This window comes from Elephantulus edwardii, unplaced genomic scaffold (genome assembly GCF_000299155.1).
Source record: "Elephantulus edwardii isolate Elephantulus edwardi_28Jun2011 unplaced genomic scaffold, EleEdw1.0 scaffold00038, whole genome shotgun sequence".
Classification (NCBI taxonomy): Eukaryota; Metazoa; Chordata; class Mammalia; order Macroscelidea; family Macroscelididae; genus Elephantulus; species Elephantulus edwardii.
The window spans coordinates 20653896-20674799 of NW_006399788.1; the positions used below are offsets into that span (position 1 = coordinate 20653896).

At 39.7% G+C, this 20904-nt stretch overlaps 1 protein-coding gene and 1 pseudogene across 1 annotated transcript; one reads left to right on the forward strand and one right to left on the reverse strand.

The window, feature by feature from the left end:
• Positions 1-5604: 5604 nt before the first annotated feature.
• LOC102858985 lies at positions 5605-5851 on the reverse strand (annotated as a pseudogene).
• A 230-nt stretch (positions 5852-6081) lies between these two features.
• Positions 6082-17313, forward strand: LOC102859387 (L-threonine 3-dehydrogenase, mitochondrial-like). The gene is made up of 8 exons (XM_006884885.1): positions 6082-6265; positions 8890-8932; positions 10451-10521; positions 12562-12711; positions 12803-12975; positions 14740-14830; positions 15885-16154; positions 17174-17313. Exons 1-8 carry the CDS (start codon positions 6082-6084, stop codon positions 17311-17313), a joined length of 1122 nt encoding a protein of 373 aa, XP_006884947.1.
• The last annotated feature ends 3591 nt before the right edge of the window (positions 17314-20904 follow it).

The window sequence follows — 20904 nt, forward strand, 5'->3', positions numbered from 1 at the left end:
TTTTTGCTAATAAGTGTATCTGCTGGAAGATGAAAGGAACTACATCATGCTTGAGAGGCCCCTGTGTGGGAAGTGCTTTATTATTTACAGGGGTTGGGAGGAAGGGGTGCTTAGTGACCTTCTCCTTTTTCATCCTTGGCAATTAAAGTTAACAAGGAGACAAAGTCTCCTGGATTATCATTTGATCTTTAATAAGCAAAGACTGAAAGTCCTCTTTGATGGTTAATTAAGTAGCTTGGCAAAGCCAGTTCTACTTAAGAAAGTTTGTCCTCAGTATTGTCTGGGGAACTCAGTGCAGGGGTCCAGGGGAGCTCATAGGGTCCTTGAATTCAAAATTATTTTTAAAATATACAGCAGTGTTATTTGCCTCTTTCACACTTTCTCACAAGTACACAGTGAAGTTTTCCAGAGGCTCTTGACTTGTGATGAACTTTCTCTGTAATGGCTCTTCTACATCCTGAGTGCTTCCAATTGCACATGCTGTAACTTAATTTTCCTTTAATAAATCAAAACTTTAAAATCCAAAAGCTTGCCTTCTGTCTACATGAAAATATAACAAAAAATAAGTGTGCTTTGTTAATTGTGGCTCCATGTTAGAGGAAATCAGTGACAGTTTCAGTCCTTTCTCCATCCATCATGAGCCTGTTGGCTCAGTGTAAGGATTTTTGTTTTCTTGATATTGAGATGTAATCTGTATTGAAGACTATAGTCTTTGACCTTCTACAGCAAGCATTTCAGGTCCTCCTAACTTTCAGTAAGCAAGGTTGTGTCATCTGCATAACACAAGTTGCTGATGAATCTTCCTCTGATCTTATGCCACACCACATTCTTCATAGAGTCCAGCTTTGCAAATTATTTGCTCATCATACAGATTAAATATATGGATGAAGACTACAACCCTGACTCATACCCTTCCTGATTTTAAACCACTCAATATTATCTTATTCCATTCAGACAGCAGCTTCTTGGTCTAGGTATAGATTCCACATAAGTACAATCAAGTGTTCTGGGATCCCTATTATTAATGTTGGCCAAATCTGTTGTGATTCACAGAGTCAAAAGCCTTTGCACAGCCAATAAAATACAGAAAGATATTTTTCTGCTTTTCTCTGCTTTCAGCCAATATCTGTGTGACATCAGCAGTGACATCACTGCTGACACGACCTCTTCTATACCCAGCTGGAACTTCTGGTAGTTCCCTGTCAATGTACTTTTCCAGCTGTTTTTGGATGATCTTCAGCAATATTTTGCTTGCATGGGATATTAATGATGTTATTAGAGAATTTGCATGTTCTGCTGTATTACCTTTCTTGAGAATGCAAACAAATGTGGATCTCTTCTAGTGTGTTGGCCAGGCAGCTGCCCTCTAAGTTTCCTGGCGTAGACTAGTGAGCACGTTTAGGGCTGCATCTGTTAGTTGAAACATGTCAATCTATATCCCATCTATTCCAGGGCCTTGTTTATTGCCAGTGTCTTCAATGCAACTTGAACTTCTTCCTTTGTTAGCATTAACTCCTGTTCATGTGGTTGTTTTTGTTGTTAGGTGCTATCAAGTACAATACAACTCATCGTGATCTTACGAACAACAGATCTCAACCCTGTTCTCCTGTGCCATCCTCACACTTCCTGACCCATTAGAGCTTATTGCAGCAGTCACTGTGTCAGTCCACCTGGTTGAGGGTCTTTCTCTCTTTGCTTGCCCTCCACCCTTCCTAGCATCATGTCCTTTTCTATGTCCCATATTTGTTTGTTCTTTTGGCTGTCCATGGGATGTTCAGTGATATTCTCCAACACCACAGTTCAAAGGCATCAATTCTTCTATCATCCTTATTCATTGTCCAGCTCCCAGATGCAGAGCATGTGATCGGAAAGACTATGGCCTATATCAGGTGCACCTTAGTTCTCAAACTGATGTCATTACTCCTCAGTAATTTGGAGAGGTCCCTAACTGCAGATTTCCCATTGCAATGCATCTACTTATTTCCTGACTGCTGGTACGGTACCAAGGGTGTTAACTGTGGATCCAAGCCGGATGAGAAGCTGTTGACAGTTTCAATCTCTTCTCCATCCATCATGACACTGCCTATTGGTCCAGTGGTAAGAATCTTTGTTTTCTTGACATTGAAATGCAATCCATACTGATGGCTGCATTCCTTGATCTTTTACAACAAGTGCTTCAAGTCCTCCTCACTTTCAGCTAACAAGGTTGTGCCTGCATAACACAGGTTATTGATGAGTCTCCTTCCAATCCTGATATCACACTCCTCTTCATTGAGTCCAGCTTCTCTAATAATTTTCTCATCATACAGTTTAAATAGGTATGGAGAGAGTATAACACTGATGCACTCTCTTCTCAGTTTTAAAAGATGCAGTGTTACCCTGCTCTGTTCATATAACAGCCTCCTGGTCTAAGTATAGGTTTCACATGAGCACAATTAAGCGCTCCGGGACTCCCATTCTTCTCAGTGTCCACCACAATTCATTATGATCCGCACAGTCAGATGCCTTTGCATAGTTAATAAAGCACAAATAGACATTTTTCTGGTATTCATTATTTCAGCCAGGATCCATCTGACATCAGCTATGGTATCCCTGGTATCAGGGCCTCTTCTAAATCCTGCTTGAACTTCTGGCAGTTCACTATGTATGTAGAGTTCATGATACTTTCTGAAAATTTTCAGCATTGACCAATTTTTTGGAAGGTGCATGATTCTGTGCGTTTCTTCCATCTTCTTTTGATGGTTCCTAAGTCATTCAAGATTTTGCCCACAGCATCTCTCAGTATTGCAACATGATGCTTGAATTTGTTTTTCAGTTCTTTTAACTTGAGAAATGAGTTCTCCCCCCTTTATTCTCTGCCTCCAGCGCTTTGCACAGTACCTTGTAATACTTTATTTTGTTCTCTTGAGCTACTTTTTGAAATCTCTCCAGCTCTTTTACTTTGGTATCTCTTCCTAAAAGGGAGGAATTTGCTGTAAATAAATGGACAAAACGAAAAAGAAATAAAAATATGATAAAAGTTTTCCTCAAGTTTATAAATATTTATCATTTATCTTCTGTATTTCATGTAACAGATCTTTTTCAAATCATCTTCTGGTAATATGGCAATGGTATTTTGAGAGTAACCATTCAGAGTACATTGTTGTTGTTAAGTGCCGTCAAGTCACAGGCGACTCATAGCGACCCTATGAAGGAGAGTCCTCGATGCTTGGGTGCCTTTCATCCTCTCTCCAGGTTCATAGGGTTTCTGGAGGCAAGCTATTATGGAAGGGGATGCCACTCCTCCTTCCAATCAGAGTACATTACAGATAAAAGTAATATGTTAAATGTAGTTATGGTAAGCTCTTTGAAAGCCAAACTGCCACCAATTTTCAAACTATAAATAAAATAACTACTAAATGGTCTAAAAGGATATGTTATCAAACTACATTGATTGGAAAAAACACAATAAAGCCTTGCTCAGATGAAAAAGCATTGACAGTAATAATGGGGATGCACTTTGCAACAATACAGTAATTTATTTAATGAAAAATACAGTTGCATGTGCAAAAACTGAGCTGGTATCCAGTAGAAATGGAGCTTTGTCTTATGATTGGAAATGCAGTCATGGTTCGACTCACCATTTTGCTTGTTTGATGTCAACATCAAACCAAATATTCTATGAATATTTTTTATTTATATCATGGTTATTTCTTAAACAATTGTGCAAAATTGACAGTTGTTGTTAAGTGCCATTAAATCAACTCATAGCAGCCCTCTGAACAGATGGGAACCCTGCCCGACCCTGTGCCATCCTCATCATCTCTGACACACTTGAACCCATTCACTGTGTCAACCCATCTGGTTAAGAGCCTTCCTCTCTTTCACTGATACCCCGCCTTTCCAAGTTCAATGTCCCTCTCTAAGGAATAGTCTCTCTTCACAACATGCGCAAAGCATGTGAGACAAAGATTTGCCGCTTTGCCTCCAAGGTGCACTCTGGTTGAACTCTCTCCAAGATAGAAGAGAAGTTTGATGAAAGTACTGTTATCTTAGCATTTATCAAGGCAGAGGTACCAAAGTATACTAGAAGTCATTGCCACACTTTTTTTTTTTTAAATAAAGGCCTTACTCATAGCTCTTGAGTCAGAACCAACTCATAGCTGATCGTCCTTTGGATTTCCAAAGTTGTAAATCACACAGCAAGAGATTGCCATCGCTTCTCTGTAGAGCTTCTGGCGGACTCAGATTAGAAGAGAGGCTTAACCTTTGGGTTAGCCGGCTGTATTTAAGAGTGTCCTTCATGATCAATTCTATTAGCCATGAGTACACACTTTTTGAACATTGTGTGGTGATTGCCACATCTTAAAGTGAGCTGGCTGTCTTTTGGGTCAGTACTTGAGTGAATGTTTTGAGTTATAAGCTGAACTGGTCACTTTTTTAAAAATAAAATGCTTGAAAGTGTGTCTCAAAAAATGTTTAAAATGTAGTAAGTCTGTCTCTAGGGAGGATGGGAAATTTGTTTTAGAACCAGCAAAGCAAGCTGAGTGTCTCAAATTTACCTTTTGTGAGATAGCTGCTTGAGTGTTGGCTGCAGACTGAAGAAAATCAAGCCCCACATATGTGTCTGCCCATAAGGTATTAGACCTTCTGAACTTCAGGATGGCAGAATTGATTTGATGATAAATTGTGGTAAAGCTGACAACAAAAAGGACCTAAAACTAATTCAGATCCATTGCCATCAACGTGGTTCTGACTGAAGGTATTACAGAGTAAAACTCATAGGGTTTTCTTGGGCGTAATCGTTAATGGAAGCATACTGCCAGGTCTTCTGCAGCACCACTGGGTAAGACTGAACCACCAGCCTTTAGGTTAACAGTCAAATACCATTTGCACCACCCACAGACCTTAAAAGAGGAGCTAGGCTTATAAAAAATAGAATCTTTGAAGAAATGAGTAAACGTAATAAAGTTTTAGATAGAAACCTTCCTGAAGAGACATGGCAATAAAGTAGAAATTATTCACAGCTTACTGAGTACTTCTGGTAGCCTTTTTATCTTAACCATTTGATTTTTGAGTGTAGCTTGTGCTAAAAATAACCTGAATATTAGCACAAGATTTACAATGCAGTACATTATTTAATCTGGAACATATTTACACTCTCAGGTGGTATGTGAACAAATTACAACAGTCCTTGTTAAGATTTAAAAGGTTGGCAGGGCTTGTAATGTTTATGCATATAGAATAACCTGTGCTGTTACATTAAATCTCAGTTGGTATCAGCACTATTTGATTTCAGTTCTAAATTTCTGGATGGCCTTTGTTTGCCTGGATTTGTGGGAGCAGCCTTTCATCCTGCTGTCCTAGGGTCTGGTTAACAGTGGGTACTTGGCTAACTTTCTATTGATATACTAAAAAGCTGTTTACTTTGATTCATGAATAAAAAAATATCTTTATTCACAAGCAAACAAATCTTACTGTTAATTTCAAGGTCGTTATTATATTTGAGCTTTGAGGCTTTGATGGGCTAGAGTAAATGGTTATATACCTCTGTTCTCTTTTTTTAAGTCCAAAATTCTGTTTATTGAGGTAATTTCCCATTCCCCTGGATTCAGCGTGTTTTTCTTAATGCTGCTTCCATCTGAAGGAGCATCCTTCTGTAAGCCTTGCTTTCCCTCCTGTAGGCTGACAGAACAGTACAGCCACCAACACACAACACCACTGTTAGTGCATGGCTGAAGACGGTGGTGATTTTACAGCATCCTGGGCATCTCACATCCATAAAATAGAAATGTGGGCTCTGCACCAGGTGCTTCTTGTGTTTCCTCTTCTCTTCTGGAGAGGGATGAAGGAGATCCTTTGTGAGAGGCATGTTGGAGGAGATCCTCTGTTCCTTTTTAAAATTTAATATTTAGAACATTTCTAAGAATGTTTTTTTGGTTGAAATAGACACAGTAAGACCCACTCCCACTCCAAGTTTCTGTATAAATGACCAATGACAGTGTTTTTACATTCTTCATGCTGTATCAACATTCTCTTTATTTCTGTTCCAGTTGTTCCTGTGCCTTTGACTTGAACTCCATACAGCATATTTGGAAGAGAATGCCAGTCGTCAAATTGCTGAGTCAGGCTGCGTGCCGGATCCTGCTGAGCCCCACATGCTGCTGTCGGGCATCTGTGGTACCCATCAGATTTCTGGGCTTCTCCCCTCGGCAGGTCCCAGCGGATGCCAGCTTCCACTCTATCACGTTTTCCAAGACAGACCACCCCCGTGTCCTGATTACAGGTGTGTCTTTCCCTTTTTCCACATTTGCAACATGAGTCTGAGTGTGCGTGTGTGCGTGTGTGTGTGTGTGTGTGTGTGTGTGTGTGCTGACTGTATGTGACTGTGCTTTTGCAATGTGCCTTTAATGCTTGTCACTCTTGTATATAATTCAGGAAAAACAGGTTTGACTAGACCTGTCTCCAGATTGTATGCTTATTTACTAGACTGTGAGAAAGATGTCAGAATGTTGTATTTAGTAATATCAACAATTTCAACAAGAATATCTGACATTAATTAACCTGAAACCACCTTTCCTAGTGTTTCTTTTCTCCAGAGTATTGCAAATCTCAAACCCTTATATTTAATTTGCTGCCATAACTTTTTAAAATTTTATTTTTATGAAAGTTTACAGAGACTTTGGATTTCCATTCATTCATTGTTGTACTTTTCTCCCTACCCACCCTTCCCCGCACCGCATTAGTCCTTCTTTTTGAAAAGTAAAAGGAAAAATTCTTTCATTGTTATTCAATCCCTCCCACCAAGTCCACTCTTCTATGCTACTTCATTCTGGACTCCTATCATGACAATAATACCTAATCATTCATCCCTTGAGTTTTATTGTCTGGAAAAGCCTGGAAATTTGAGGACCAAATAGCTGCTTTTGGAGTTGGCTTCCCTTCCATGTTGGGAGTGGCTGGGCCAGGCATGGACAGCATGGAAGCATTAGAACACGTAAACTCAGTGCCATTCATTCTGAACATTCACTGTGGACTCTTGTGACCTAGAGGGTAAGGAGTTGCTCTGCCAAACGCAATAGCAAGTGGTTCAAATCCACTAACTACTCTGTGAGATAAAAATGGGCAGTCTCTTCCTGTGCAGTTAACTGCATCTGAAAACTCCCTGGAGGGTCAGCCATGAATTAGTTCTGACGGTTGAGTAGTATGTTGGAATCTGAGCTGTTTCTGACAGCTGTGAGGGACATTCTTCATGTTGTGTCCATGATCTCCTTGTTTCTCGCCACCACAGATTAATTTCTCAGTACTCCTTGCCCTACTCACACATAATGCCTGGCTTCCTCCGGCTAGTGGCAGCATCCTTATGTTGGCCTCAGAGTTGACAGACATGCTTTATTTCCCTCTTCCTTCCTGTTGGGCTTTCTTCCCACCTCACTGTCTCTCGTGCCTCACAGTTTCTTTGTGTGTTACTGCCTCCTGTTCTTTTCACACTGTATGTGACCTGCAAGGTGCCTCATTTCCTACTCTCACCCACTCACATTGTTGTCTGTGTGTGAGTTTTATTTTCGCCCCACGTCCACCTGCTGACGCATCTTCCAAGGTCTGAAGGATCTTTGTTTAATGCCATATGAACAAATGCTTACAGGAAATCCTGATCGCTAGGCCTTCCTGCTCCAGTCAAAGGGAATTGACTGTTGTACTCTCTCCAAGTGAGCTCCTGAGTCTTCAGCTCTCCTGGTTCTATCTGTGGCATCATTCAGCCTCTACATTGGAGTGCTATATTATTATTATTTTGTTTTCTTAATGATTCCTTGTCTGTTCAGTTATATGTCTTTTTTTCCTTTTCCCCCCAGATGATAGGTTTGTCTCCCCTTCATGTCCCAGTCCAGTTCTATTGGAGGATGGGGTTCTGGATAATCCGTCAGAGGTTAAGATCTGTCTTATTACCTAGTATTGCCTTGATAGGAACACCGCAAGTGGGTGGCTTGAGAGAATAGGGATTTATTTCCTCACACTCCAGGAGACTGGATGTCTGAATTCAGTGCACGAGTCTAGAGCAAGGGCTTCCTTTGTTTCTTTCTGCCTCTAGAGCTGCCGACAATTCTGCTTGACTGTTCTTTACTTGGTTTCTTTTCCTGTCTTTGCATCTCTTTCCGTTTTGATAGCATCTCACACAAAGTTGACTAGGTTTAGAACCCATACTACTCCAGCTTGGCCTCATTAATATGACATAAGTGAACCTCTATTTCTAAAAAAAAAACAAACCCTAGAGTCAAATTGATTACAACAGAGTAAGAACTGAGTCATAGTTAACCCCCCAGCCAGTTTTCAGAGGCTGAAGATTTCATGGGAGGATAATGCTTATCTTTCTCCTGTGGAGAAGATAGTGGATTTATGGCCTGCTCATAAGGCCACCGGAGTTCTCTAAGAGCAGTCATATTTATAGTTAAGAAGGTTAGGGAATCTTCAATCCATTAATTGTATCAATCCACTTATGTTTGCCTTTGAATGTTTTTGGCATTTGGAGTCGACACACTTTATAAATACTGCTTCAGAATGATGAAGTCTGTGTTTGAATTCCTGACCCATGGAGCCAGGAGCTTGTTTGGCTTCCTTGTGGTTTTTTCTTCAGTGGCCGTGTTAGCCTCCTTCCTCTCAGCCTTTCCATTCTTTATTGATCTCTAAAATCTGTTTTGATCTCTATACTAGCTTAGAAGAGGCAATTCCATGTTCTGATCACTATGCTCTGTGGCTTAGAAGTACAAAAGGAAGCAATAATTATATCAGGTCCCCCTATGCCTTTCTTTTCCTGACTAGCTAAGAATTAAAAATAATCTAATTATGATATTCTGGGACTAATTAGAAGTGGTTAAAATCTGCATAACAATTTACTTTTCTTTTTCCATGTAGGAGGTCTTGGCCAACTTGGAGTGGGGCTTGCTAATGTTTTGAGGTAAGAGCTCCAAAATTCGAGACTTAAAATGCAAGTTCTTAACATTGTGAAGTTTTTTTTTGGCCTCTTTTAGCTCTGTCCTCTCCCTTTCTTTTTAAGATAGCATATCTAAATGACTTTTAAAAATACATGTTAATTCTGCCTTATAAGGTCAAGGCATGTCACTTGCCCTTGATTTAATGCATCTCACCCTTATCCTTCCCTGCCCCCCCCCCTACTTTCCTTCCTCCTTAGGCAAGATGAAACATGTATTGAATAGAATTGTATAGTTTATGTTTGGCCACAGGGAAGTACATGCAGAAACTATGAACAGTATGAAATTTTGAGAGTTGATAAAAGGGTAAAAAGAAAAGAGAAGAATGTGGAGGGGAAAGTAAACACTCCAGAAATAAAGGGATGAAATTGTTGATAAATATAGGTATGACAATGGAACGAGAGTAAAAAATGGTGTTGTAGGTAGAAAATGCAAGGCTTGGGTATAGTGAGAACTAAATGTGTGGGTACTGAGGAAGATCAGGAAAGTGGGAAGAAAGATACAAAAAAGATGGATTTGGGGATGGATAAGACATTCATAAAACCACTCATTTCTCAGTGTAATTACATTCCAGGGACCAAGTTTTATGCAAAATTGGTTTTATGTAAGAAGGAGTCAGACTTGGGTGATTCCAGAGCCCAGACCCTTGGAAGGGCTGTGCCAGCACCACTATGCTCTGGACCCCAAGACCCTGCTGTTGGTGCTGGTACTTAAAAAGACTTGGGGCCTGGCAGCTAGATGATAGGCATTGTTGGTAGCTTTGAGATTTGCAACCAACAGTGCTGAGGGTCCAGGTGATCATTTGAGACTGTGGCTCTGTACCTGTGTTCCCTCTAGCTCCAGATGCCTGCTCTTATCCCGTCACACAGACGGGGATCCTACAGATAAGTGCTGTGCTGCTAGTTTTAGCAGGCTCGGGATCAGAGGCCAAGTTTAGAGATTAACAGATTCTCAGAAGCCTGGGCTACAGAGGAGGAAGGGGCAACTGGCCACAGACCCTGTGCCTTCAATATCTTTTCTGTTGCAAGATTTGGTTCTTCTGGGGTGCTTGAGTAAAGGGGAGGGACAGCAGCAATCTTCCCTGTCTGCCTCCTTGCTGCTTCTGTCTGCTCTAAGGCCCATTTCAAAAGACTTATCTCAAAATCTGCTTCAGTTGCCTCTTTTGTGGGAAATACCTCCAGGGTAGTTTCTCCAGTGGGGATGGGATGTGCCTAAGGCCTTCAGCTGCCTGTTTCAGCTGAGAGCCAGACAGAAGTGGGTGGGTCTGCATGTCAGGAGCTAGAGGCAGGGAGAAAACCCAAGTTAATATGGAAAATAGGGAGTAGATTTTTACCTATTGTTGTAGATGTGAAATGTCAAATAATGACATAGTTATTAAGTCATTAAGTGAGGAATAGGTGTCGTTGCTATTTTAAATTATTGTATTCACAGGATCATTTCTATCCTAGATATTGCCAACTTGTGTGTTTTGATTTTTCCTGTAGGAAACGGTTTGGAAAGGACAATGTCATCTTGTCTGACATAAGGAAGCCTCCTGACCACATCTTCCATAGTGGTAGGACATTAATATGCATTGATTTTATTCTTATTTTTCAGAAAGATGGTCCATGGAATCAGAGCGTGTAACATAACTAGGTTTGTAAGTTTAAAAAAAAAGATGTTATTGAGGTACAACTTTATCACTTTTTATCTTTTTAATTCCTGCAAAATCTTTATGGTAATAATGCACTGTAGGCTATTGACATAAGAACTAAAGACCTCTGGTGGGGGGGGTATTTTTTTAAACTTGAAGTTAATTTTTGGACTAATATAGACAATTTGAGTGAACTGCCATCCCAGACGCAGGTGGTTTGAATTCACCAGCTGCTCTGCAAGAGAAAAATGGGCAATATTCTCTCATGCAATTTACAGCATCAGCTATAAGTAGGTTCTGACTCAACAACAATGAGAGAATTAGCTCGAAGAGAACATGAACACATATCCAGGAATGAGAAAAAAGGAACATAAAACATGTAGAGGTATTTGAGCCTTATGTTTCAGTGTAGAAAGAGATCTAGTAGCAGTCACCAGTTAAGCACTCAACTGCCAACTGAAAGAGTGGTTCTAAATCACTCAGCTGTGCATGAGAGACACCTGACAGTCCACACCCATGAAGATAGCAGCCAGAAAGCTAGGGGCGGTCCTGTTTTGTCATACAGGGTCACTGAGTTGAAATCAACATTACACGCTGGCACTTAATAGCATCAACTTCAATGCAGAATTACTGTTGCACCAAAACACCCTCCAACTCTTGTAGTCAAGATTCCTAGAGCCTCGAAAACCTTCGTGATATGTCCTAGTCCAGTCTGGTTCATTGTAAGCTTTTGCCATGTATGTGGTGAAAATTGGCATTTAACAAAATCGACTCACATCTAATGTAATTGGATATGTTGTTGTTATGTGCCATCGAGTCGCTTGCGACTCATAGCGACTCTATGTACAACAGCTCTACCCTCCGCTCTGTCCTGTGTCAATCTCATTGTCTCCAACACTCCCATCCCGATTACCCCAGTCACTGAATCAATCCACCTCATAGAGGGCCTTCCTCTCCTGCGCCGTCCCTCCACCCTCCCAAGCATGATGTCCCTCTCCAAGGACCAATCCCTCCTTACAATATGACCACAGTATGTTAGATGAAGCCTCAGAATCCTTGCCTTTAAGGAACCGCCTGCTTTAACGATTATCTATACTACAGGAGTGGGTGTTTATGTAAGCTCCATTTCTGTATTCTTTTTAAAATGTGCATCTTCTTTTAATTTCTTTTTTTAAAAAACATGCATCTTTTAAGTAGAGTTAAATCCCTCAGTTGCCATGAAGATGACTGAGAAGTGGACTCCATATGATTTTCAATGTTGGCATTAATAGCACCAACTAGGAGCTGACTCACTGGCTACTTGGACTGTGATCCCAGTTCTACTTGTTTTCACAATGTGGGAAATCACTTGCCATCCTTGTACCTCATCTGTAAAATGGCTCTACCTTAAAGGCTATTTGAGAGCATGATGCTGGGACAGATGGAGGGTCAATGAAGGAGAGAAAGACCCTCAACAAGGTGGACTGACACAGTGACTGCCACAATGGGCTCTAGTGTGTCAGGAAGTGTGAGAATGGTGTAGGGTAGAGCAGGGTTCAGATCTGTTGTTCATAGGGTCGCTAACGAGCCATGCTCAACTTGATAGCACATAACAATAAAAACTCTGTAAAAGTCAGCTATCACTAACTACAGTGAATCCAGTTGGTGCAATGGTTGACTGACAACCAAAAAAGTGATCACACTCTCCCAGAAGCTCCACAGGAGCCTAGAAAACTCTATGGGGTAGTTCTCCTCAGTCATGTGGGGTTGCTATGGTTCAATGACACTTGCTAGCACACTGTCAACTATACTATATGTAGTGTGTTAATCTGCTACAAGGAATAGTGTTGCCCGAGGTCCAAGTGGTTTTGGTTAGCAAGCTGCTATTAGTAGAATTTATAAGGCAAATAAAGGGAAATATCGTCTTTGGTTTTCAAACTTTTTTTTTTTAATTTCTCTGGTTTCATGTTACACCCCTTGTAGGCCCATTCATTTATTCTGATATTTTGGATTACAAGAATCTTCGAGAGATAGTGGTCAACAACCGGATCACCTGGTTGTTTCATTATAGTGCCTTACTCAGTGCAGTGGGAGAAGCAAATGTGTCTTTGGCAAGAGACGTGAATATAACTGGTAAGTGTCTGGATTTTGCCCACTACGATCTTGTCTTTTCAGTTCTTTGTTAAGGTTCTTTGTAGGGTCTGATAATGTCTGTTTACCTCAGGACTGCATAATGTTCTGGATGTTGCAACACAGCACAACTTGCGACTGTTTGTGCCTAGCACGATTGGAGCCTTTGGACCTACATCCCCTCGGAATCCAACCCCCGATCTCTGTATTCAGAGACCCAGGACCATCTACGGAGTAGCTAAGGTCCACGCAGAGCTCATGGGAGAAGTAAGCAGTGCTTGGCAAGACCGACTGAATGAACCTTGGATAGATCTGTTTGCAGCCATGCTGTCTCAAATACCTGTGTTGGGGGTACTTTCCACTCTCCCTCGACTCTCCCTCGACTCTCCCTCAGCTCATTGTGCTTGCCATGGGCCTATAGCTCCTGCAGAACTCCTCACCCTCGCTGTGGTGGAGCTGCCTTTTTCAGTCAGAAATGAATAATCATAGTCCTGCCTCAAGTCATGTCCTGCTCAAATGTTCTCCTTCACTTGCTGTCAGTCTCTTCTGGATTGTACAACCTTTTGGGCTCCCCAGCACTGAATATTGGTAATCATTGATGGTTATCATCCCTAACTGGCACAACCTATTTGCACTTGACTATTAGCCTGAAGAGGAGCGGTTCCGACCTAGCCAGTGGTGCTGCAAAAGAAAGGCTGATCTGTTTCCAAAAAAGACACAAAACCAAAAACCAAACCCACTGCTGCTGAGTCATTTATGACTCCTAGAGACGCTCCATCAGGCTTTCCAAGGCTTTATGGGAGATTGCACATCTTTCTCCCTTGGGGGTTTGAACTGCCCGCCTTTGGGTTAGCAGTAAGACACATAGCCCACTATGTCACCAAGGAACAGGCCTACTCTATAATTCTTGGGGCTGCCATGAGTCAGAATCAACTCTGGGTTTGAAGTGGTTATTTTTAAACCTTTTAAGATTAAAAATTGTAAAATATCTTCTTAGTTTCACTTTTAATACTCTTCACCCTTATAACTTTACTATAATTTTTAAATTGGAGCTTGACATTGAAATTACATTTCACAGATGTTTCTCTCTCTTGTTCCATGGTCCCCGTGGTTCTTCCTGCATTGCATTAACAAACTCACAGAGAATTATTTAGCGTTATAATTATCCGTTGGTCAGCTTTGGAAAGCATGCAGTACATCCCTTTCAAAGAAAGGTTGGAAATCACTACTACAGGCTTAATTAATATTTATAATGTTGGTGGGAGGGAGGGAAATTGTTACCTGAATGACGATTCTATTTTTTTAATTGAAATTTTAATGAAAGTTTATGGAGACTTTGGATCTCCATTTGTTTATTGTTGCACATTTTCCTCCCTGCCCACCCCTCCCCCAGCTGGTTTTTCTCTATGAAAAGTAAAATAAACACCCCCCCAGTCCAGTCCACTCCCCCATGAAGCTCTCATTCTGGACTCTTGTCATGAAAATAATACCTAATCATATATTCCTTTCAAACAGTTCTCTCCCTTATCTGTTTCAATGCAGTATGCATTATCTATCCCCTCATAGTTTTCCCCCAACCCCGATGTCAATCCCGTTTTACAACAGTGGCACCATGCAGTATTTATCCCTTTGTGACTGAGATGTTTCACACAACATAATATCCTCCAGGGTCACCCATTTTGTATAATATTTCATGAGTTCCTTGTTTTTCAATGCTGCATCGTATTCCATTGTGTGAATATACCAGAGCTTCTCTATCACTTCTTTTGTTGATGGGCACTTGCATTGTTTCTATTCTTTGCTGTGGTGAACAAAGCCGCAATGAACATGAGAACTGTGATTCCTAAAAGAGAAAAACCTAAGAAGGGTTGATTAAAATAAGTAACTTTTAGAAGACCTAGTTTTCATTTTCTTTAGAAGTATTTTAATATAATTTCAGGAAATGAGTGGTATTTTAGAAAGACTGTTTTCTTGTGTGGCTCTTACCTGGTTAAAAAGCCTGATTATTTAAATAAGTTTTGTTTTTTGTAGTACTATTATTATCGATATGGGTTAGATTTTCGATGCCTGAGATATCCTGGAATCATTTCAGCCGACTCCCAGCCTGGAGGAGGAACAACTGGTAAATGTTCTTTTTTATTTATCCCGTATATAATAAAACAGTGTTTTTCATTGCTAGGAAGGGTCTTCTTCATGGTGAATGAATCTGCTCCTTTTTGCCATTATCTTGACTAGAGAATTCACGTTCTCTTTATTTCTCATATGGGAGGTTGTCAGTGAATCCTTAAATTCCTAAGGGCAAAAGAAGTCTGAGTTTGCAAATCCAGTTTGACAATACCCAACCATGGTGTTGAAATTACACAAAATAATATTGGAGTGCAAAGCTATTACCCCCATATAGGAAGACATCAAACAAGAAGCCAGTTCTCTTTGAAGATTGCCTTTGCTTCTTAATACAAATGTGATTATTAAAATGGATTGAGTTGTATATGTAAAAGAAAATAATTTTTTTCGTTTCCTGATTCAATATGCATTATATTTTTATTATTTGATTTCTAAATTTTATATTGCTTTATATTAAAAAATCATGTACATTGTTGTGTTTCCCATAATCCTTAAATTACATTGTGTTTCATACAATCATTTATATACATTGTGTTATATAAAAATAATCATCATTGAACCATATCAACTATTACCCCATCTTTTCAGGTCCCCACTGCAGCTTTTCTGTTCCTTCCTCCCATCTACCTACCATAGAACATTGCTTTTGTGAACTGTTTTAGAGCCCAATTATTTGTTTTAAGTATTATTTTTTTAATTTGTGTGTGTGTGTGTGTGTATCATACTCTTCTTCATTCATATTGTGTTTCACACAATTGTTACCATGCATTATGTTTTATAAAATTAATCACCACTGGACCTGGTCTTTTCAGTAAATTCTCATCAGAAAGGCTGAAATGCAATATTAAAAATACTTGACAAAATCTAAGGGATTTTTAAAGGAAGATTTAGTATTGATTATTTTTGAAAAGCATATACCTTACTGTAGTATTTCCCAAAGTGTGTTCTTGGAATCCCTGAGACCCTTTCAAAGAATCAATGAAGATCTTTAAACCAAAGGTTTTGTTTATGGTTTTGGTGTAAGGCAGCTCACAGACAGGATTTTCTTTCAGACTACGCTGTCCAGATATTTCACGATGCTACTAAGAATGGAAAATTTGAGTGCAACCTGAAACCCAGCACAAAGCTCCCAATGATGTACATCGATGACTGCCTCAGGGCCACGCTGGAGGTCATGGAGGCTCCAGCTAAGTCTCTCTCCATGAGAACCTACAACATCAATGCCATGAGCTTCACCCCTGAGGAGCTGGCCCAAGAAGTTCTTAAACATGTACCAGAATTCCAGATCACATACAATGTGGATTCTGTTCGACAGGCCATAGGTTAGTACATCATTGCTGGCTCCCTCAAAACCCAGAGGAGGCTCTGGGCTTCACTGTGAGTCCTTTGTAGGCATCAGCAATGACAGGGGTATAAGGTGACAGGAACTAGGACACTCAGGCTGGTGGGCAGTTTTGGGTGAGTGAGGGACCTTTCCTCTCCTTAAATGAGCCAAAGGCAGCAAATGCTCTGATTTTGGAAAATGGTAGATTAAAGTGAGTGAGAGGGTTTAATTCCAAATAAACAGCCTGCCAGCTTTTACCCTCTTGTAACTTAAATATAAAACAAATTAAATTGGGGTATTATGAAAACAGTCCATTCTGTTGCTTTCACTGAATGACCTTGAGCACCTTTCTAAGTATATTTATTAATCTATAAAATAAGAGCTTTCCTGCCTAATAAAAGTATGTGACTTGAGGAAGCTCTGGTGGCGTAGTGGCAAGATGCTGTGCTGCAATCCCGAATGCAGGTGGTTCGAATCCACCAGATGCTCTGCTGGAGAAGGAGGGACAATCTTCTCCTGTGCCGGTTGGATCCGATTTGATGGTACACAATAAGGGGGGGAAAGAATGAGTTGTTAGTAATATGTAGAAATTTATTGCTGGCAGTAAATTTGTAATGCATATTGGCGGTTTTTAAAAAAATTATTATTTTAATGAAAAATTATAGACATTTAACAACTGTTCTAATCAGAGAAGGAATTTATTTTTTAGCACTTTGTAGAATAAACTTTTATATAAAGTGCCTTTCTGTAAATCTAGAGCCCAGATAAGTTATTGTTGTTATTGTTGTTTGTTACCATTGGGCCAATTCAAACTCATGGAAACCCCACAGGTGCAGAGTAGACTGCTCATAGACTTTGCAAGACTGTAACCTCTCAGAATTAGACCACCATCTGTCTTCTGAGGTACCTGTGGGTGGGCTTTAACTGCCAATCCTTAGGCCACTGGTTGAACACTTAACTGTTTAAGCCATCCAGAGACTCCTCTAACTTAAGCTACTCTTCTATATCTTTTCCTAGCGGATAGTTGGCCGATGAACTTTGATGACAGCAATGCTCGGAAGGACTGGGGCTGGAAACATGAATTTGATCTTCCAGACCTGGTGACCACAATGTTGAACTTCCATGGTTCTGACAGTCGGGTTGCCCAGGCAAACTGAAGGCCTCAGAAGGAAGAGCAGCTTATCCTGGACAGCTGCCAAGGGAAAACAATAAAGTTAATTATGTTTTAGACTACAAGGAATCTAAGTTACTTGTACTTGAAGAGCTAATTTGGCTGAGTTGGCAGTTTTTACTGAACTACTAAAATGGAGAATGTAGCTGGTGTTAAACATTTTTAAGATGCTTTCTATTGGGGCTTCTAAATCTTTGACATCTGTTTCAATGTGCTCTAATATAGAATGAAGGCAATAATTTGTATTTCCTTAATTAAGATGAAATTCTTTTTGGGAAAGTGAAAGTATATGATATTTGTATCTAACTAAATATAATTACATGTGAGTCAGAAGTTTTCATTATTCTTTTTTTACTCAAGACCAAAGATTACATTTTAGAGACATTTCAGGATAATCTTTTAAATTCAAAAGTATTCTTTGCCCTTCTATGAAAACAACCAAAAAATACCTTCTATATTAATACTATGTTCATAATGTTCAAAATATCTTAATACTTCTGACATTAAGAATTATGACTTCTTATTTTTCTGTATGAAAAACTGTAGGAAATTGAGACTATCAAGAATGATCTAACCAATACATGATAGCTCCTCTGCTATTCTTACTGCTCTTCTTTAAAACTGAGGTATGTGGTAACTCCACACCACCACCAATTGCCAACACTAATTAATGATGACCCCATGTTTGTCAGAGTAAAACTGTTCCATAGGGTTTTTTCTAACTTTTAAAAAAATTTTAATGAAAGTTTACAGAGACTTGGGATTTCCATTCATTCATTGTTGCACATTTTCCTCCCTGCCCACCCCTCCCCCCAGTTCGCTTTTCTCTTTGAAAAATTTAAAAAAAACCTATTTTATTGTTATACAATTCCCCGCTCCCCAGTCCACTCCACTATGCAGCTTTCATTCTGTACTCTTGTCGTGACAATAATATGTAATCATACTTTTCTCCTAAAGAGTGCTCTCCCTCATCTGTCTCAATTCTGTGTACATTATGTATCTCCTCTTAATCTCCCCCAATCCCGATGTCAGTCCCATTTTACAACAGTGGCACTATGCAGTATTTATCCTTTTGTGACTGAGATATTTCTCTCAGGATAATGTCCTCCAGGGTCACCCATTTTGTATAATATTTCATAAGTTCCCTGTTTTTCAATGCAGCATAGTATTCCATTGTGTGAATATCTAAAGCTTCTCTATATCCATTCATTTGTTAATGGGCACTTGGGTAGTTCCCAGCTCTTTGCTATTATGAACAAAGCCGTGATAAACATGGGTGTGCATATATATGCTTGGGTGGCAGTTATGGTTTCTTTAGGGTATATTCCCAGTAGTGGAATTGCTGGATCAGATGGCATTTCTATTTGCAACTCTTTGAGAAAGCACCATACTGCCTTCCGTAGTGATTATACCATTTTATACTCCCACCAACAATAAATAAGGGTTCCAGTTTCTCCACAACCTCACCAGCATTTGTTGTTTGCTGTTCTGTTAAATTTTGCTATTCTTACTGTGGTGAGATGGTATCTCACAGTTGTTTTGATTTGCATCTCTCTTAGAGCTAGGGATTGTGAACATTTCTTCATGTGTTTGTTTGCCATCTGAATGTCTTCTTTGATGAAGTGTCTGTTCATATCCTGTGCCCATTTTTCAATTGGGTTGTTTAACTTTGTCTTGTGTGATGCTCGAATATTTTATAAATTCTAGATATAAGTCCCTTATCAGACATGTCATTACCAAATATTTCCCCCCCAGTCTATGATGTTTCTTTTTACCCTGTTGGAGAAGTTTTTGGATGTGCATAGGGTTTTGATTCTTAGAAGATCCCATTCATCTATTTTATCCTCTCCTGGTTGTAGGTTTTTCAGGATTCTTACAAGACTATTTATGTTGTGGATTAGGGCTTCTAGAGTTCTTCCAAGCTTTTTTCTAATGAAATTTATGGTCCTTGGTTTTAGTCCTAGGTCCTTGAGTTGGTTTTTGTATATGGAGTGAGGTGTGATTCTTGCTTGAGTTTTCTGCAGCTAGTTTTCCAATTTTGCCAACACTATTTATTAAAAAGGCTTTCGTTTCCTCACTTAACTGATTTCATCTCCTTGTCAAAAATCAGTTGACCATATGTAGATGATTTCTGGGTTCTCAATTATATTCCATTGATCTATGTGTCTGTCATTGTACCAGTACCACACTGTCTTGACCACCACAGAGTGTAGTAGGATTTGAAATCAGGGAATGGGATCCCTCCTACCTTTCTTCTATTTTCAAGGAGTGCTTTGCTTATGACTGGCTTTTCAGAAGAAGAGCACCAGACATTTTTCAGTATACTTCTGGGAGGACCCTAATCTCCAACCTTTTCTTTAGCAGCTGATTTTTAACCATTTACACCACCCAGGGTTCCTAAGTGGCTAACAACCAAGAATATGATTCCTTCTCTAGGTTTCTAGGCTCCATTTCTTCACATTGACTCAATAAATAGGGCATGAGAACCTGTAAGTGTCATAAGTAATTCTATTAGTTCTCACTAGTTTTAGACCAGTTTCAGACACTGTTTTCTGGAGATTTATTTCCTTATTACAGCTTTTAGAATTAGGCTTAGATCCAGCCTTCAGAAGAGCTACTTTAAATTGTGGTACAATTACTTTATGTGTTGGTGGTTCTAAAACATAGAGTCAGAACTAACTTATAGCTAAGCCTCCAGCAGGTTTTCAGAGGCAGTAAATCGCATAGGAGCACACTGCCAATCTTTGTCCTGAAGAGCAGTTGATAGATTTGAACCATGTTGCCTTTGAGTTTGCATTATAGCTCTTACCATTAAGTTACTGTGTGGTACAAAGGTTTATTGTTAAAAATGGCTTTCCTATTGACTTTTGCCACATGGTTTGGTGGGAACATGCAAAACACATTGTTCAGCAGGCTGGGCTCTATGAGGAGGAATGTGGCATCAGGATTGGAGGAAGACTCATCAACAATCTGAGTTATGCAGATGACACAACCTTTTTGCTGAAAATGAGGGCCTGAATTGTTTGCTGCAGAAGGTCAAAGACTGCAATCTTCAATATGGATTGAATTCAACATTAAGAAGACAAATATTCTCACCATTGGATCAGTTCACAGCACTATGATAGATGGAGAAGAGATTGTTAACAATTCCAGCTTAATAACATTGAACAAAAGGCTAAAGATTGAAGGATCTATGAGCATACATGAGAAGCTGTCCTAATTGCAACCTATTTCCAATCTAGATTATAATTTATTTTTCCTATTTAACCCTATAGTTGTGAGTATAATTCCATGTAGCTATTGCAACAGAATTGCAGAGAGCCTTAGGAGGGTTAGTTGGTGTTGGAATTTCTGAAAGTAGCTTCAAGGAGCATGGAGGCATGTTTGACCCTATTGAACTTAGTTTGGTGTTGTGGATGCTGTGATGGGGACAGGGCTGTTATGTGGAGTTAGTGGAGGTCAGACTTAGCCACACCTACACCACAAGCAAACACCCTTGTTACACTGTTTAAATATATAGTTGTTGTTGATTGCTGTAGAGTCAACTCTTAGCAACCCTATGAAAAAAAGACCTGAA

What these genes read in the sequence shown, in the direction of transcription:
- LOC102859387 (XM_006884885.1), top strand. Translation starts at nt 6,082, where the DNA reads ATGCCAGTCGTCAAATTGCTGAGTCAGGCTGCGTGCCGGATCCTGCTG. An exon ending in AAGAGACGTGAATATAACTG is followed by an intron (nt 12,712 to 12,802) that starts GTAAGTGTCTGG and finishes TGTTTACCTCAG; the next exon opens with GACTGCATAATGTTCTGGAT. An exon ending in GCCTGGAGGAGGAACAACTG is followed by an intron (nt 14,831 to 15,884) that starts GTAAATGTTCTT and finishes ATTTTCTTTCAG; the next exon opens with ACTACGCTGTCCAGATATTT.